This window comes from Podarcis gaigeae (assembly GCF_964106915.1).
Source record: "Podarcis gaigeae genome assembly, chromosome: 3".
NCBI classification, from domain to species: Eukaryota; Metazoa; Chordata; class Lepidosauria; order Squamata; family Lacertidae; genus Podarcis; species Podarcis gaigeae.
In genome coordinates, this window is record NC_139680.1 from 58,253,685 (window position 1) to 58,273,345 (window position 19,661).

At 41.9% G+C, this 19,661-nt stretch overlaps 1 protein-coding gene across 6 annotated transcripts in view; it reads right to left on the bottom strand.

The window, feature by feature from the left end:
• The window catches only part of ARHGAP18 (Rho GTPase activating protein 18), a 62,199-nt gene that overhangs the window by 32,929 nt on the left and 9,609 nt on the right, over positions 1–19,661 (bottom strand). Inside the window, exon 1 of one of the 6 annotated variants that reach the window (XM_083731201.1) lies at positions 12,320–12,538. The exons of 2 other annotated variants lie outside the window; for them this stretch is intronic. In XM_083731201.1, the coding sequence (XP_083587327.1) occupies positions 12,320–12,435 (116 nt within the window). In that variant the 5' untranslated portion in view covers positions 12,436–12,538. Of the gene's footprint in view, positions 1–972; positions 1,074–12,319; positions 12,539–19,661 lie in introns of those variants that run through there. 3 more of the 6 variants (XM_083731200.1, XM_083731202.1, XM_083731203.1) reach the window with 3 other exon arrangements.

The window sequence follows — 19,661 nt, forward strand, 5'->3', positions numbered from 1 at the left end:
GCCGGCTCCCTCCGGAGCTCGGAGGGAGCCCGCCATTCGGCGATGGCGCCGACCCGGAAGTCTAAAATACACATGCGTATAAACTAAGTTGCTGGAAACCTAAAACCAACTTCATTGCTACTATGGCCACTATTCCTGCAGAATCTAGATCCAAGAGAAAATGGAAACCGTTTAATTTAAGAAATGATAGCTAATACTGGCCTAGCTCATGACATAAGGACCCTAAAACATTAAATATACCTTTTCTAATTTTAATCCAGTAGAACCAGAAGGGATAGCAGTGCACTTGTTACAGACCTATTTTCCAGTTGCAAAATAACTCATTGTAGGCTGGTCTGCTTATGGAAGTCAAGAGTGTTGAGCTACCATTTATATCATGTTGGAAGATAGAAGAAAATCTGCATTCACGTAAAGCACAATGCCTATATAATTGCAGGTCTAGAATCTGGGCTTTACTATGGCAGACAGAACACTCGCTTTCCACACAGCAAGATTTCTATGTGAGGCTGATTCAAGCAGTACATACATAAATACATACATATATATAATTATGAGAACTATACCACACCCTGATTATGTGAGACTTGCCTCAAAGGGCCAAATCAGAAAGGATGTTAAATTTCCAGCTGCCACCAAAACCAGCAGCCACGCACGCCGTTAGTTTCCCTTCAAAGAGTCAGGTAAACCTCACTGCAATGGTGCTACCACAATACTGCTTTTCACTTACACCCGCTTGACATCATTGGTTGCTGCCAGATGAGAACAGGCAAATGCATGATATAATGATGGCAAGTAGTAAAGTAGCATATACACGTGAAATATAGCACACATAGCACCCAGTCTAGAGCCCTAAGAGTGGGGAAATGAAACTTGCAATCTAAGAAAGAAGATGTTGAAATGCAAATCATTGTGGTAAACAATGTTTTAGCTTATAATTTAACAGTTTTAGCTTTTAGTGTTTCCAAAAGTTACGATATGGTAACTAAGCCATTTCCAAGGGTTCTGGTTTTCTCTATTCTTCCCTTCACATGATGCTCCCATGTCATTACAGCAATGTTCCAGATTTTACACAAGCATTCCTCAGCAGACTAGGGTGAGTCCTCTAGGGACAATAAGATTCTGGGATTCCAAAAATACCATATTTTTCACTCTATAAGACGCACCAGACCACAAGACACACCTAGTTTTTGGAGGAGAAAAACAAGAAAAAAAATATTCTGAATCTCAGAAGCCAGAACAGCAAGAGGAATCGCTGTGAAGTGAAAGCAGCAATCCCTCTTGCTGTTCTGGCTTCTGGGATAGCTGCGCAGCCTGCATTCACTCCATAAGACACACACACATTTCCCCTTACTTTTTAGGAGGAGAAAAGTGAGTCTTATAGAGCAAAAAATACGGTAATGTATTATGTTATTTTCTTACACAATTGTTTTGATATTTCAACAAAACATGAACTGGATGGGAAAGAACCAATAGTTTGCTATCATCTTTTCAAAATCCATGGAGTTTAGAACCATGAAAAATGTTTGTTTAAAAAAAAGCCTGCTTTGTTTCTGCTACAGCCCTAACATTTATCACTGTGTTTTTCTGCAAATCTTGTTTACTTTCTAGGGAAAGAACACAATTGTTTTGGTACAAGGAAAATCTGCTGGACTCTTGGAAGAAGTCTACCACACTGTCACCAAGTTTCAAATGTTTTTTCTCTTATATAGCAATAACTTCTGTATACAAAAATGCTATTTTCTAGAATTATTGCTACAAGTTATTAAACAAATCTGGTTAACTAAGTGTGCTGGGGAAATGGCTAAATTCCTTAGAGATAATATGCCCTTTAAAATGTTATACACCTGAATCTGGCATTTCTCCACCTTCCAAACCAAGCATTGGTTTGAAGAAAAGATGTTGAAGAGCACTGTGTAGAAAACACAGTATATAACATTGCATTATCTAGTGAGACATGCCTCAAATTTGCATCGCCTCTTGCAAATCAGCAGTACCAGTTGAATATGCAAATAATGTGTGCTGCTCAGGTACAGGAACATAGGAAGCTGCCTAATGCCAAGCCAGACGATTGGCTCATTTAGCTCAGTATTGTTGACACTGGCTGGCAGCTGCTCTCCAAAGTTTCAGTCAGTCAGGGGATACTTCAAGACCTAATTGGAGATGTTATATACTCTATGTCACTGAGCTGCAGCCCCTCTCCAACTTGTACAGCTTTAAATTGTGATTGACAGCTATCATGCATATTAACATTAATACAATAAAGAAACAAAAGTATTCCTTTCTACTAGGCTTTTTTCACTTGCAGTGGTACCTTGGTTCTCAAACTTAATCCATTCCAGAAGTCCGTTCCAAAACCAAAGCGTTCCAAAACCAAGGCATGCTTTCCCACAGAAAGTAATGGAAAATGGATTAATCCGTTCCAGATTTTTAATAACAATCCCAAAAAAACCAATTTAACATGAATTTTACTATCTAATGAGACCACTGATCCATAAAATGAAAGCAATAAACAATGTACTGCAGTCACACAATCAATCAATCAGTAGCTGAATTGGGTTCCACGCAGTCACACACACACAAAAAGAGCCACAAAAATGCAAAATAAATAGCAAAAAACAGACGGACGTCAGTGTAACAATCCACACGGAAGTGTGGCACTCAAAATGGAAGTGTAACACTCAAAACGGAAGTGTGGCACTCCAAACAGAAGGGTGGCACTCCAAACAGAAGGGTGGCACTCAAATTGCAAGCGTAAGACTCAAATAGGCTCACCCAATAGGCTTCATAGCTGAGTGGGAATTTGAAGTCGAGTTTCCCAAGGACTCGTCTGACATTCTAACCACTACACTAGCCCTTACTAGTTCACCAACATCTTCCATAGTATTTGAAAACCTAAGAAAGGAATGGATCATGCAGAACAACAGTTACACTCAAAATATGCCAGATTAGCTTAATTTATTCCAGATCAAATACTTTGGATTTAGAAAACTTTTTACAGAAGGCCTGTGACTGCCAGAAACTGCTGATGGGATTCCCTTCCCAGCTCACCCATTGTGGCCACAGCCTCCTCTCTCGGCCTTCCCTCCAGCATCACATTTGGGTTTCAAAAAAATCCTCATACCAAAGCACAGGAAGGGGGTTTGAAGGTGAAATACATTCACTTGTGAAGGAATCACATAGGCATAGATTGGTGTCAATGCCTCACATATGCATATACAGTGGTACCTCGGGTTACATACACTTCAGGTTACATACGCTTCAGGTTACAAACTCCGCTAACACAGAAATATTACCTCGGGTTAAGAACTTTGCTTCAGGATGAGAACAGAAATTGTGCTTCTGCAGCGCGGCGGCAGCAGGAGGCCCCATTAGCAGTGGCGTAGCGTGGGGGGTGCAGGGGGGGCTGGCCGCACCGGGCGCAACATCTGGGGGTTAGTGTTAGGGGGCGCAAATCCACGGGTTAGGGGGCGCAAATCCATGGGTTAGGGGACGCAACTTACTTGCCTTGCCCCGGGTGCTGACAACCCACGCTATGCCACTGCCCATTAGCTAAAGTGGTGCTTCAGGTTAAGAACAGTTTCAGGTTAAGAAAGGACCTCCGGAACGAATTAAGTACTTAACCCGAGGTACCACTGTACAATCAGACACACTGAATGATGTTATGACTTCAAATCAGTAACCTCTGGGGATTAGCTGAATGCTTTGGCGCTATCAACAGGCATTTTTTTAAGTACATATATAGAATGACAAGGCATGTAACACAAGAACATAAATCTTTCTTTTCACTCCTCCCCCTCCTCCCCCCCTCTCTCTCACACACAAAAATTCTCAATACCGTAGCTTTCCATTTGCATATCAATCCTTACTCAGGTTTGAAGTCTATATTCATATCTCCTGCCATTTGATGATAAGGACAGAAATGCAAGAAATAATCTATCAGGAAATCTCCTTAGTCTGCCAGAAATCACTTCATTAAAAGCAGCAATCCCTGTCAGTCCCACAAAGTGTTGTATAGGAAACCAAATCTTATTAATCACACTTCTTTCAACATTGCTTCTTCAAATACTTTTACTGCAGGGTCATGTATCAAAGGTTAAATAAGCGCAAAACTCAAACTCCTCCCCTGCACATAGAGGCCAGATTTATGATTTGCCTTGCTAACAGGTATTCCTTCAGTAGCTAAAGAATTTATAACTCCAATACAGTATTTATGGCAAGTGCCAATGCAAACAAGTGAAAACAATTTTGCCTCTACTCACTGACTTTTGTAAATAATGGTAATTGTTCAAATATTTGCTTTTTGACAGAAAAAGTTGTTTTTACAATGAAGATTTCAGGTATCAGAAAGGCATTAAAGATCCTGAATTTGCACTTGAGTGTACTTCCATGTTCCTTAAAGGAAAACTCAAAATTAAAAAGTGTCACTCAAAACTAAAGCAAATGTTCCACTCTGCACTAAAATAAACAAACTCGGTGAAGATATTTAAATATTTTGATTGTCTTCCAAATAAATACAAGCCCAACAAAAAGTCTGACCACCTATTACTGAGCTTACAATGCTCAAGGTTTAAGAACTGAAGCATCCCAAGATGTCAAAGGTGTCAATAGTTGGACAAAGCCATCACCTACTTCCAAATCTGTCTGAAAATTCTCATTTCCGCTACACTTTTCTACCAATGCATTCATAAAAGGATATATGGAGGAACCCATCTGCCACAGGACACATGCTCCAATATTGAATTGCAATGATGTGTGGATTCCTACACTAATTGGTTATGAAGCATCAAGCATGCAATCTTTACCCTCTTCTTGTAAACCTAAGAGAAGACTTTGCTGGATCAGACTAAAGTCCTATCTAATCCAGCATCCTGTACGCTCAGTGGTCAACTAGACGCTTCTGGGGAACCCGACTGCAACAGCATTCTTTTCCCTTGTGATTTCCATAAACTGATAGTCGAACACATACTGCCTCAACTGGAGGCAGTACACAGCCATAATGGCCAATAGCCTTATTGTCAATGAATCTGCCTAATCCCCTTTTAATGCCATCCACATTAGCAGCCATCACAAATTCCAAAACTTTAATTATGTGCTGTGTACCACTCCCTTTTTTCCATCCTGAAACTTCCAATATTCAGCTTCAACAGAATGTCTCGTTTCTAGAATTATGAGCAAGAAAATCTTCTCTCTATCCACTTGCCACACACCACATACAATTTTCTAAACTAAAAGGCTGAAATGTTGCAACCTTTTGTCGTGGTGGAGTTGCTCCAGCCCCTTGATCATTTTGGTTACTCTTTTCAGAACCTTTTCCAACTCTACAATATCCTTTTGGGAGATGAGGTAACCAGAATTTAACACATATTTACTTTTGGCTTTTGAAGGTGAAATCTTTGTTTTAGACCAACAGGGGCAGAAACCTTTACACAAAATGCATTTTGAGGTCACATATATTGGAGAGTGCACTGATGAAGCCAGGATCTTGCTCTTACCAGCAGCTCTCAAATTTCAGCAGAACCCTGTGTGATGCTAAAATTTAGCGCTCCCTTACTTATCAAGCTCCTTTCTACATCACTGTTGTGGGTCCCAATGGCACTGGTACCCAGTCCTGCCAAACCAGTCACACTACCCTAAAACCACCTTTGCTCTTACACAAGTTCAGCATACACACTTTTAAGAACATGGAGCACAGGGCTTATATCAGGTTCCATACAATCTTTCACCTGTGGTGTAAATCAACCTCACCTAATGCATTTTGCGTAAATCATTAAAATTTGAAGTGAAGGAAGAGGCTATAATTTTTATTTTTTAAAAAATTATAGCCTCTTCCTCCACTTCATATTTTATGAACATGTGTTTATTTATCTGTGGGATCTGTCGGACAGATGCTTGTAACAAAATCCACCTTATTTCCTGTAGATGAGAAAGCCATTGTTAATTTAAAAGGAAACAGGAAAACTTGAATCTGAACAATGCCTTAAAAGGAAAAAAAATCAAATACATTTATTTTTGAGTAACAATGCCAAGGTGTGTTTATGATAAAACCAGTTGTGTGCCGTTACACAACAGATTTATTACACCAAACAATTGTGGTTTTTTTCAGTAGTTGGGAACAATGTATTTTAAGATGATGCATCAACAGCTGGGCAGAAATAATTCTGGATACAGTGGAAGTAAAAGACTTATCTAGCTGACATTATTTTTCTGCTACAAAATTGGAGGGTAGGAGTGGTATAAAACCAACTGAAATCTAAGTTCAGGTTTGGAGAACACTGGCAATTCAGAGCTGAACACCAGGCTACACTGGAAATGCTCTCTGACACCAGGCTCCATCTTACAATACGCTCATGTTCAAAAGCACAGCCAGGTATAAGATAAGAAATTTTGGTATCTACAACTGATTATAGCAGGAGGCTGCAAACTGTTGGCAAATCTAGGTAGAGAAAGCATTAGCTGATCAGTTGGTGAGTGAGTAAAAAACATAGTGCACATGTTAAAAATACACCAACAACCTGAGGGAAAATTTACAAATTGTCAATGAGAGAAGACTGTCCAGAAGTTTGAACAGGCACAAGAAAATGTTCCATCAAGGATTCAGTAGCTTGGTGATCATTCAAATGCCAACAGTTCAGAAATTCAGCCCTTCATTTTCATAGCATCTGTCTCTGTGTTAAGAAAGGCTAGACAGCAGTTTTAGTCCATGCCATTATCCTATTGGGTCCAGCTTCTATTGTTAAAAGGTTGCTTAGCATAATTTGGCTATCAAATGAACAGAGTTCAAGCACGCAAGGCCAACAGGTTACTCATTGTATCTCCACACACACTGTCCCTTCTCATGCAGCATTACAAGAGTGCAATACTATGCACATCTCAGATACAAGTCCTGCAGAGATCAAGGGGGATTACTCTTAAATAAGTTTCCAGGCCCAACTAAACATGCTCACATTAGTGTTTAACCCCTAAACGATGTAGGTCCCAAATATCTGAAGGACTGCCTCCTACCCTATAGACTCTCTGAGGTGTTAAGGTGGCAGTTTAACCACCCCTGGAAGCACAGAGCACTGCATTCTTTGTGGCAGCTTCCAAAATGCAGAAATCCATTCCAATGGAGGTGCATCAATATTAATCTTCATAGTTTATGTCAGTTGCTGAAGTCACAACTCTTTACCCTAGACCTTTGATAGTTAAGGTATTTTGTTTTTTGTGACCCACCTCTATTGTCTGATGCACATTCTTTGGTTTGTTTTCAGTTGCTTTATTGGATTTTAATGTTATGTGATTATATGGTTGTAATGCACTCTGAGACCTTATGCTGAAAAGTGGGTAGGAAATCTTTTATAAATAAATGGGAACAGGCTTGCGGCATAATAGTTTCTTAGCATCATTAAATATTGCACTAGCCATTGGCCTTGACATTATTGAGACAAACTTTCCGCATAAAATTTCTATTAGAAAAGGCTACCATAAAACCTTTCATACTAAATCTATTCATCTCAAAAATACTATTAAAATGTTTCCCCTCAGAACAGATCCTAAGAGGTCTGTTATCTAAGATCATAAGAGGTCAATTATATCATATCCTCTAGTTCTTTCTGTTTATTCTGCCTGAATTTTCCTTGAAGGTAAAAAAGGGATGGTGAACGTTTTTCAGCCCAAGGCCACGTTCCTTGGTGCTAGTGGTGGGGGCCAGACAGCACAAGAAGGTTGACAAGAAGTCTAGTCTTGGGCACAAAAAGAGAGAGAGCATCCAAACAGAAATAACAGAGAGGCAGCTGGAGATGTGAGACCCGAGTTCTGGAGAAGCAGTTCTGGGGTAGAGGAAGCTGGGCATTATCTGCATTTAGGTGACACTGTAAGGCGTGGGATTTGATGAGGTCATCCATGGACAACATGGAAAGAGCATAGAACCAACAACAGATCCTTTAAGGACCCCAACAGAGACTAGAAAAGCCAATGTAGCATTTTCATATATGAATAGGTAGGAAAAAATGCTTCTCCTGGCCCACCACAATAATCCTCTGCCTAGTTGTGCTCCACAAACTTTTGCCTCCCCTATGCAAGAGACATGTTTAGTCATAAATAAGTCCCCTGACTACAGATAATCACATGCATCACATGTACTTTTGTCCTGGGAATAAAACCATGACAAACCATCATTTGTCAGAGCACACATAGCTCTTACAAATCCAGCTGCACAACAAAAGGGCAGCTCGTATCATAATGTACCAATATAACCATTACTTCAGAATAATCACATGGAATTCCAAAGCATTTCAGAACCATCAGCTATCATTCTTTTTATCCTAAAAGGACATATACAACAGTATAGCAGCAAAAAACATTTCTTTACAAGTGAAGATGTGATTCTATACATATTGCATTGCTACTTTATCAATGAGCAACACTTGTTGGCACATTTTTAATCTCATCGCTTTACTGCAGGTCTAAGTATCACTGTAACCTCTGACATATCAGATAAGACACATGATTCAGTCTCACCAAATCTGTTTCACTTCTTCTCCTGGAGACCAAGTAGCTGACACTATCTCACATGGCAATGTGAAACAGCCATACCAAACGAAACGTGGCAGCAAGAGATCTATGATTGGAACTCCCAATGGGTTTTTTTTTAATTTTTAGGGCAAATACAAGGGTAGAGGGGGGTACCAGATGAAAAGGGATAACCCTGTGTCATTTTCCCACTCCAAATCTCTTCCTGGAGGTGCCATTCCCAAATAGGGAAAAACATACAACTCTGATCTCAGATTGCACTTTTCCAGAGTATCTGCAGAACTCTATTACACTGCAGTACACAGCTGTTTTTCCTATATTGGAATTCTAATTGGACGACACTTAAGTTTACAGTTGCTAGCGTAACGGATTCCATACACACAAGCCCCGTTTTCATTTTCCATTGCTCAAGTTTTATGAATGGGATTAGAACCTGATTAACCATGTTAAAGCAACAGAAAACCCAGCTGGGCTTCTGGGGGGGGGGGAACGACCATGAAACCCTTACATCTTGCTTCGCACAATAAATCCCATGCAAATTATCAAAAAAAGTGTATGCTAAGTATTCAAACAGCCTAACAACATTTCTTCATGTCACATCAAAATAACCTCATGTTGCATCTGGACATAACTTTGGGCTCGTGAGGAAAGCGATGTAAAACTAAGCGCTCAAATGCTTCCTTGGAATGAAGCCTTATTAAGCACATCTGGTGTGGGGGAGGATTAGAAAAAGCAGCCGCTGAAGAGGAAGTGACTTCCTTCCCATCGCAGAGAAGGAGTGCTTAGTGACAATGTAACAATGCTGGCAGGCTCATGGGATTCAGATGCTCAACTCCAAATTTCAATTTAGCAACACAGGCGCTGATCTCATCAAGATTATTTGCGGCGACAGCTGTAGCAATAGCTGGTCACTATATCTGCAGAGACAGGGACTCCACCACTATAAGTTTCTTCTCAAGAGGCATGGATGCAACATGAAACACAAAAGCACCTGAAGGGGCCTCATTTGAATGTCCACCAGATCCTGCCGTGATCCATCTTAAAACATACAGGTTGCAGGTGTTGGTGGCTTGATTACCACCAGCAGGCTGGTCTCCCCCCTCCCCCGGTGTTGTTGTTTTTTAACAACTAGCCTGATTATGTAAAGGTAAAGGTAAAGATACCCATGACCATTAGGTCCATTTGTGACCAACTCTGGGGTTGTGCACTCATCTCGCTCTATATGCCGAGGGAGCCGGCGTACAGCTTCCAGGTCATGTGGCCAGCATGACTAAGCTGCTTCTGCCGAACCAGAGCAGCGCACGGAAACGCCGTTTACCTTCCCGCCGGAGCGGTACCTATTTCTCTACTTGCACTTTGACGTGCTTTCGAACTGCTAGGTTGGCAGGAGCAGGGACCGAGCAATGGGAGCTCACCCCGTCGTAGGGATTTGAACTGCCGACCTTCTGATTGGCAAGCCCAAGGCTCTGTGGTTTAACCCACAGCGCACCCCTGTCCTGATCAAGGGGGATTCAAAAGCTGGCACACTGCTTTGTGACTTTTTGGTTGTTGCCTTAATAAATCTGGGTTTATTTATTTACAGGCCAACAACATGCAAGGAGTACAGGCAAAAGTGAATGGAGCCTGCTGGATCAGGCCAAAGGCCTATCTGGTCCAGCACTCTGGTCTCACAGTGGCCAAGCAGATGCCTATGGGAAGACCCAAAGCAGGCTCTGAGAACAACACTCTTCCCACCTGTGATTCCCGGCACCTAGTATTCAGACGCATACTGGCTCCAACAGTGGAAGCAGAACATAGCCATTGTGGTTAGCAGCCGCTGAGAACCTTATTCTCCATGAATTTGTCTAAATCTCTTGTAAAGCCATTTAAGCCAGGTGAAAAAGTACTTCCTTGTATCTGTCATGCAACTTCCAACATTCAGCTTCTTTGCACTGCCCCAGGTTCTAGTACTGAGAGGGCGGGAGAAAAACATTTCTCTGTACACTTTATCACTGTACATGTATAATTCTGTATTACTCTATCATAACCCCTCCCCCTACTTGCCTTTTCTCTAAACTAAAAAGTAGTAACTTTTCCTCATAGGGCAGTTCTTCCAATCCATTAATCATTTTGGTTGTTCTTTTACACACCTTTTCCAGCTCTAATATCCTTTTTGAGGTGAGGTGACCAGACATGTACACAGGATTCCAAGTACAGTCACACCATTTATTTGTATTAATACCATTGCCATTCTAGCCACACACAAGTCAGGCATTTCTACACACACACACACACACACACAGAGAGAGAGAGAGAGAGAGAGAGAGAGAGAGACTGAATGACTCTAGGAAGAGGTATTAGATCAGTTTGAAGACACATTCTAGGGAGGCAGAAGGAATTGAGTAGAGTGCAGAGGAGTACCAGTGAGGAATGTAGCCTGAGGCAGGTCACGGCCCAGGAAGAGTCCTGAGGGTCAGACAAATAGGCCCTCTTCAGTCCCCCTACCCTGGAATAAGAATCATTATTACAAAACTAAAACCTGATATTGTAAGAAAACCCGCTTTCCTTGAAACACACACCTATATCAGGACACAGTGAACAGAGGTTGAATATGCCCCAATCCTGTTGAAATTGTTCTACTTCACACTTGTCTTTCCTCCCAAACCCCACATAGGTGCCTTCAGGAGCAAAAGACTCCACTCCAAGAGTATTCATTCTATTTTCAAGCAAGCTTTCTTGTCTGTGATGGCCTCTAGTTTATGGCCTCTTGTCTGTGATGGCCTCTAGTATTTTGACACAGACCTCAGAGTAATAAAAATGTATCGAGCTCATTGGAGGGAAATGATGGTGATGGGGAACCAAAGTGCTGCTCATTGCAGGAAATACTGTTTGCACCACGGCAAGCAATGGGAAAGGGGATATTTGTACTTGTAAAATAGCCTAATAATTTACTCTTGCTATTCTTACAAATAATTATTGAAAGCGGTTTAAATGTGTGTGTTCTTCCTTTTAACAATACAAAATGCTGTTTCTTTTTTCCATAGGCAGTCCCAAAAGAGAACTAACAGAAAGCTAGTGCCTCCCTCTGCCATAAGGTAGCTCAGCTTTTCCCCCACCAACACCTTCCATTCATTGTTGGATCCTTGTAGTTACATGGAAGGAAAATCCCTTTTCACACATAATTTTTTATAACTACATTTATAAGAAAAATTCAAAAAAGACTAATTCTAGGTAAACCTCTTAGATAATGTTTCATCAAGTAGCATACTAATCATGCTAAATAAGAAATAAATAATGCCTACATCGAAGTAAACTCAAAATTGGCAGGACACATTTAGAGGAAAACATGCTTAGGATCGGAGTGTAAGGGCAAGACGATGTTATTTCTCCTCCAGAAATCGAACGTGCAGGTGCCGCTGGCTGAATTTCAGAACTTTTGCTTTGGATGCGCTACCCTCCACTATTTAGTACACTATCTTATTCCTCCTCTCGCAGACACACAAAATTTATACGCCGCTTGCTCGTTCAGAACAAAGCAAAACAAGCCCTCCAAGCGGTTTACAAACCGCAGCCGGCATTAGCCTTCGCTTTCCACCTGTTGCACGCTCGGCAGCCGCGCCCCAGGGTGGTGGAGCTGCTGGCATTCCTCCTGACCGTCCTTTAAACTTTGGTCACATGGCCTGACGCAGCCCTTCGAGAGAGGCAGCCTTTTGTACCTGGCTCCAGCCACCCTGCCTACGTCAACAGGTAAGCAGGCAGGCAGGCAGCCCTCCCTTGTCCTCCTCCACGAGAACCACCCGCGCAGTTGCCGCGGGCGCCCCTTCCTTACCTTACGGGGGACGCGCCCGCCGCCTCCTTGGCGCTGCTTCCCGGCGCCTCGGCATCGGCGCTGCTGGGGTGATAGGCTGTGAGCACCACCCCCTGGGAAGCAGACCAGCGGCTCATGATGCGGGCGAGGGCATCGTTGTTCCTGGACTGAGCGCAGCGCCGGCGAAGTTCCTGCCTCGCCCGGCCGCGGGGCGTATTAGCTGGCCGCGGGTCCGCCCCCTCGGAGGCGAGGCTGCGCTTCGCACTGGGCGTCGCGAGCGAGGGGAGGACCAGCCTCCGTCCGGACCGCCTCCAATGATATCCTCGCAGCCTGGGCCGAGTACCCCGGCCGCCTTTTTTCCAACCGAGTCTTGCTCTCGGGCGACCTTTTCATGAGTCAGCCACATGTTTACGCTCATATATTCTTCGCGCGGAGGGATTTTACGCCGGCCTTTCCCCACCCCAGCCGGGAGCGTCGCTTTGCCTTTTCTTTTTTCTCCCTTTAGTTTCCTCCACCTCTTCCTTCCCAACTGATTGTGTCTTCTGTGCAACGCTTCTTAACCCCTTGCTCGCAGGTTTCCTTCTCTCAGCGCAGGGATCTCAGGACGCCGTGGCACAAGCCTATCTATGATTGGCACGCATGGCCATCTCAGCGTTTCCTCGCCGCTTTAGTGGGACGTTTCTTGCTCGCTACATGGAAACCAGGATTGATCCCGCTACTGTGCTGAGTCAGGTGCACTCAGCTCGCTGACTTGCTAGGTTCGGACATTTGTAAAGAATCGTTTATAAACGAGAGGAGCCAAACTAAAACTTGGAGTTTCTGCATTCCTCAAAGAAGTTGCTGCAACAAAGGAACTTTGAGGCACATTTTAAGAACGTAAGATGAGCCCTACAGGGTGAGGCCAGAGGCGCATCTAATTCACAACCCTATTCTGCGGAATTTAGTTTGGGTTTGGGTTTTGATAGGAATGTGCTGTGTGTAATTACGCAAGCCATTGTTATTATCCTTTGTTATTATCCTCTCTCTCTCTTTAGGAAAAAGGGTCTTCTCTTGGCAGGTCACTTCAGGTGGCTACGTATAAGAAAAAGGCATTCATGGAATCATAGCCTGTAGAGTTGGGAGAGATAGAGAGGGTCATCTAGTCAAACCTCCTGCAAAATCTCTTTCATTCCCTCCTTGTTGCTACGCAGACCAAGCCCTGACATAAAAAATAGATTCAGAGTTACTTGCGAGTGGTCATCCATTACACTTCTGGCAGGGTTAAAAGACACCTACCGCAATTATGGTTATTTGAGAATAGGTCTGGGATTTCCTGAATTCGCTCTTGTACAACCTCTCTGTCTTGGAGCAGAGTGCATCATTTGTGAATCAAGACACCAACAGCAGCTGGGACAATTTCTTCTATACAACCAGCTGAATGATGGGTTGTTTTTTGATTCAGTTTACCATAAGACATGTGTAATAGGAGGTGGCTCCCAATTTATTGTTGGGCTTCAACTCCCATCGTCCCTGAAAATTGACCATAGTGGCTGGAGCCAGGTCCTGCCCACCGATGAGGCAAGCTGAGGTGATTGCCTCAGGCGGCAGGATCACAGGAGTGGCAGTTGCTAATGGTGCAATTCCCCACCCCATCCTGTCCCTATCAAATGAATATTCATATAGAAAATGAAAAGGGATTAGAGATGAACCTGCCCTTAGACTTGACTGGATTGCACAGTACTGGATATGTGTGTATGTGTGTGTGTATATACAGCTTCCTTTCACTCCTGTGAGATATGGATATTTTTTTAAAAGGAAAATAAATATGTATTTGCCTATTTATGTAAAAAGTAAGAACAAGCTTGGGGCAGGTAACACAACTTGTCAGAGCCAAACACAGCAATTGCAGTGAAGCAGGCATTAACATCTCAGTCAAAACCATGGGCTGGCGGAACAGTCCTATCCGTTATTCAAAAGTGAGCCTTAAAAAGTTCGGTGAGACTTGCAGCCTAAATTGACCTGCTGCCCACCGGGCATACCTCAATATGATCATTGTCATTAAACTTTTAAAAATTATCTTTCCTGTTACCTGAGCTCCTGGAGGATATACACCTGTGTAAGTGAAGTAAGGAAATCATAGACATGGTACAGCACAGTCCTTACACAGTCCTTCTACTCAGAAGTAAGTTTTATTGGATTCTGTGGGACTGAACTTCCAAGTAAGTGGGAGTTAGGATTTCAGCCTTAATAGAACATTGTCTTGCCATAGCTTTTCTTTGAACATATGCTGTACAACACTGAAAGGATTTACAACTTTGATACCATGGAAGTATTCATTGTTTTAACTGCATACCAAAAGCTATCCTCTGCTACTAAACATCCTACAGTGAATAAGAAAAAAAAACTTGAGGGAGGAAAGAAGAACATAGAATCAAATGTATATAATTTACAATAAATATGCAATACAGACACGATGTACAAACAATACAAGCCTTTGTTGTACAAAACCTTTGAACACAATACAATTCTATAAACTAAAACAGGATACAGATTGGGCATTCTAAAAATAAATATGCAAAAGCTATCTTTCATTTAAGAGGAATCTGAAAAGATTCCACAGCTAAGGTTGAACAAAGCAAAGTTTTTACATGTCGGAGTATGCAAAAGCAGCTTGATCCAGCTGAGCTGTCATTAGGGACTGCTGAAAGAGACAGAATTGAAAATGGTAAAGGAGGAACCACCTAACCACATGCTGATGGCACAGTGGGACTCAGGAAGGATTAGAATGACTTCTAAAGAGAATCAGTAAATATTTGCCACTTTCAGAATTACAAACTCCTGCCTGCAGATACTGAACAGATTTATTTGAGAATATTGAGAAGATAAAAGCATGATTGTTCATTACTCTCAAATTTAAAACATAGTTTTTAACTGAAACTCTCTCCAAGTGAAAAAAATGTTCAGTGCTGAACCAAGCAATTGCATAGAATTCACTAAGAAGAGAGTAACAGGAATGCTGAAATATATTCAAGAACTTTTTCTCATTGGTGGATTCATTAACTCTTTAAAGTGTGCTTGAAAAGCAAGGATGAAATGTGTCTTATAAGACAGTATGTGCTTTATTACCATTAAAAAATACAATTAAGGTTAGTGCACCTTTCAGAATGGATCTATGGCTACAATTTTATGCACAGTGCACTGAACTCACAGGGACTTGCTTCCAAGTAAACATGCATGAAATAAGCCTGTAAACATCTTTGCCCTAACACACCCAATGTTGCTGCTGCTGAGACACTATGATTCTTTGTCAAGTAGCAGTTAGCTATTGTCTGTGCCATCTCAAATGTAGTGATGTGGTCCCAGAACGCCTAACGATGCTGTGAGGTTGCTGGTGATGCACAACACAAATTCTTGTCCAAGCCAGCTGCAGTCTATGACCCATTCATATTTTAAACTTTTTAAAAAAACTTTCAACGCTGAGTGCTTTTACTTTCTGTAACCATAGCATTAACATAAGTACCCTCCTCCTCTTTCCATTTATTCTGAGGAAATTTCCATTTCCCTGTCTGTATTAGCAGGTTATGAAGATAAGGCAAACAATTAGGTAAACAAGGTGAGGTAAACAATTTTGTCTCCAACTTGCAGCAGTTTCCCAAGAATTAGGGGGCCATGTAAAGTCTGGTGGAATGCAAAGGCCTGCAACCTAAACAGAAAGCTGTGCCAAGCACACAAATTGGGACTTTCAATGGAATGAACAATAAAGGCAGCTGTAAGAGCTCACACTAACACCAACAACTGCAAAGACTTATCAAGGGCCAAGTCTCTCTTTTAAAAGATCTTCAGGTCACAGAGAATATCACAGTAGACGTACCTCATAAAATTGGCTAATTAAACTACGCTTAGTGCAAAGGTACATAATATCAGCACAAACTAGGCCATGTAACCTTGTAAAGAGGTGCCTGGGTTTAACAGTACTGTAACATGTTTTTGCTTCCTGCACTACTGCTCAAGGCCACTTGCCTCATTTTCTTTAATTGTGTTATGTGCACACTTGAGCATTTGTTTCTTTCATCTGGTTGTATTACGCACAACGTTTTGTTGGATATTAAAAGAATTCAATAAAAATTGTGATATTTATATTGGTTAATACTCTTTCCACAGGCATGCGGGGACAGATAGCGATCTCTCTGTAGTGCAAATTCAATATTTATTTAAGAAGCAAATTTACTCTGGTGCTTTTACAAGCTAAATCTGGCACCTCCTGGCAATTAAACAGAGGCATATCAGCAACGTGACATGGAAGGAAGCTTCACTGAATTTCACTGAGGTTATGCAGGTCTGCATGTTCAGCGTTTTAAACTTCTGTCCATTCTTTGCTCTCTTAAATAAAAGATTAATGTTGAAATGTAGCAGGAATGTACAGCTGTAAAGTACAGACATAAGAGCACCCCTATAATACAGGGGAATTTAGGGGAGGGGAAGTATAATCCATGTTTCTACTTTTCTTAAAATTTGATATCTCAGTACTCGTGAGCTATTTCTGTTTGCAGATAAATAAACCAATAAATTAGAAAAAGGTCGACTTGCAGTTAGTTAAGGCTACCAATCAACTGAGGTACCAATCAATCTTGCTTTTATGTGACCAAAATAAATCCCGCTAGTTTAGACAGTTGTTTCTGCATGGCTTAGCTGTAGATGCATTGTAATTAACTGTATTTAGTACTGGTACATGACTTACTTCACATTCAAAGCTAATGCAATATAAAAGTTCTGTCCACACGTTAAATAACATATACAAATAAATGGAGCTTGGCCCTTTTGTCCTACAGATAATTTAAAAAGGGTATGTTGGTGCACTCTGGTGGTTGCTTTTGTAACTATTTTTAATAAACAAGTGGGATGAGAGGAGACAAATAGTAGAAATGTAGAGGGTACCACGCTTCACCAAGTAGTCACTTCATTGTGCAATGAATGACTATCCTACATGTATGGAAATCAATGGAATTTCCTACCAAGATGTATTAACCTTGATCCAGGAACAGTGCTAGATTGTATGACAGTTGTATGTAAATATCCCAATATGCAACAGACTGCTTTGCACTGCCTCTGCCATAACCTGAAAAAGAGTAACCAATATTTATTCTTGGCTTATTGCATGTGGTTTGTTTGTGGGAGATAAATTAAAAACTTGGGTTCAGACATACTGCTATGCCATACTGTGGTTTTGCTCTCAGTAGCATGGCAACTACAGGAGGGGTGGGGAGAGAAGCAAAGCAGCCATGATTTTATCATTGCATGCACTTGCTCATCAAGCTATAGTTTGACTCAGTATTACATGCAAATGAGACCGCAGGCTGCTTTACATCACAGGCTTACAAATAGCGTTTTTGAACTGTTTTATATGCCACGCTGCCCTTTTTTTTCTTTTATAAATCCAATGTGTCTGATGGTTTGCAGGTCCGCCTTGTGTAACAGAGCACCCCATAAAGAAAGAAAAGCTCTTTTTCAAGTGCATTTGGTCCTGCTCTATGAGGATACTCTTGAAATCAGTTCATCCTCCTTGAATTCATCTTCTAAGTGCATCAACGCTTTATATTTTCTATGCTATACTCCTTGTTATGTTTTTGCCACTAGAGCTGATCTATATGCCTCTTTATTACTATAGTACACCCATTCACTTCCGCCAAATAGGTCACTACACCCAATACTCTTCTTACGATCCTTTGTTCTCATTTGTTTCTGCCCCTATAATTTCAAACTGGAACCTGTTAAACAACGGGGAAAATAGCCCTCACTCTGTGGACTAGAATTCCAAACACTGTCATTTAAGTCACTTTCCAAATCAAGTATAAGGGGGTGGACCCTGCATGAATTTTCTGAGTTCTGGCATATGCTGTGGATCCATAAGATCTCTAACCATTTGCAATGAAATGTCACAAAACAACAACAACAACAAGCCTAGAGTTGTACAGTGTACAGACAGCAACCATTTTAGGCGTGTCCAATTTCTCTCACACACACACCACATGCCTCTATGTCAAGCTGAAAGTTGGTATTCTCAAAATTTTCACTCATATCTGAAGTAAACTAGACAACGGGCAATTTGTCCCCCGTTAATGGTATACTTTATCTTGCCTAAAGGTAGGGCCAAGTCTGTATTTGCCTAGCACTCTGCCAGCTCTCATTCTGCTGACACGGAGCCCCTACAATCTGCTCATCATGAGTGAAGCACAATGTCTACAACCCTTTCTCTGCGACAATGAGAGGCAGAAACACAGCTCCACCATCAGCACCCCACATGGTGGAGCAAATGCTGGGCTCTGGCACAGAGGCCCCAAAGGCCTTGCTGATGCTGATGCCAGCCTCCCTTTTTAATTTAAAACCAAAAACAAGTACAGGTAAGTGATTTTACATACCATCACTCTAAAAGGAAACATCTGATGAGGTAGCTGTAACCACAACCATAATAACTTTCCCAGAATGCTTTTTGGCCACAACATTCAGTTCAGAGGCATTCTGACAAATTAAGATGGCGGCTGCTGCAATGGATTCTTCACCTGGCACTTCACTTTTCAGAGCTGGACTGTCCATTGCTACCACCTTTCCCACTACTGCCTGCTATTCGCAATGAGGGAACTGCCAAAAGGCCCTCGGTTGTAGACCTCAGTGTCTAGGCTGAACAATAGGTACTGAGACACTCCTTCAAGTATATAGGGCTGAATCCATTAAGGGCTTTAAATGTCAACACCAACACTTTGAATTGTGCTTGGAAATGTACAGGAAGCCAATGAGTTTTAGGACCGGTGTTATATGGTCCTGGCTGCCATTCCCAATCAGCAATCTGGCAGCTGCATTCTGGATTAATTGTAGTTTCCGGGTCACCTTCTAAGGTAGTCCCATGTAGAGCACATTGCAGTAGTCCAAGCAGGAGATAACCAGAGCCTGTGCCACTCTGGTGAGACAGTGCATAGGCAGGTAGGGTCTCTGCTGGCATACCAAATGAAGCTGGTAGACAGACAAACTGGACACTAGAATTGACCTGTGCCTCCATGGACAGCTGTGAGTCCTAAATGACCCCAAGGTTGTGCACCTCGTCCTTCAGGACCAGGGAGCCCCACCCCTGCTCACCTCCTATCCCTCAGTTCTTCTGACTTGTTGGGATTCAGCCTCAATCCATTAACTGCCATCTACCCTCCAACCGCCTCCAGACACTCACTGACTCTCTATATGATAAACTCACAACATATAATCATAACTCAGAAATCCTAGAGCTTTTGAAAAATATCCATTCCTGTATTCCAGCCAGAAATGTAATGAGGAACAAATTACTAGAACTAATTTTAGAATACTTTTCAGATGTTTCCAGGTGGAAAGAGTTTGCAGT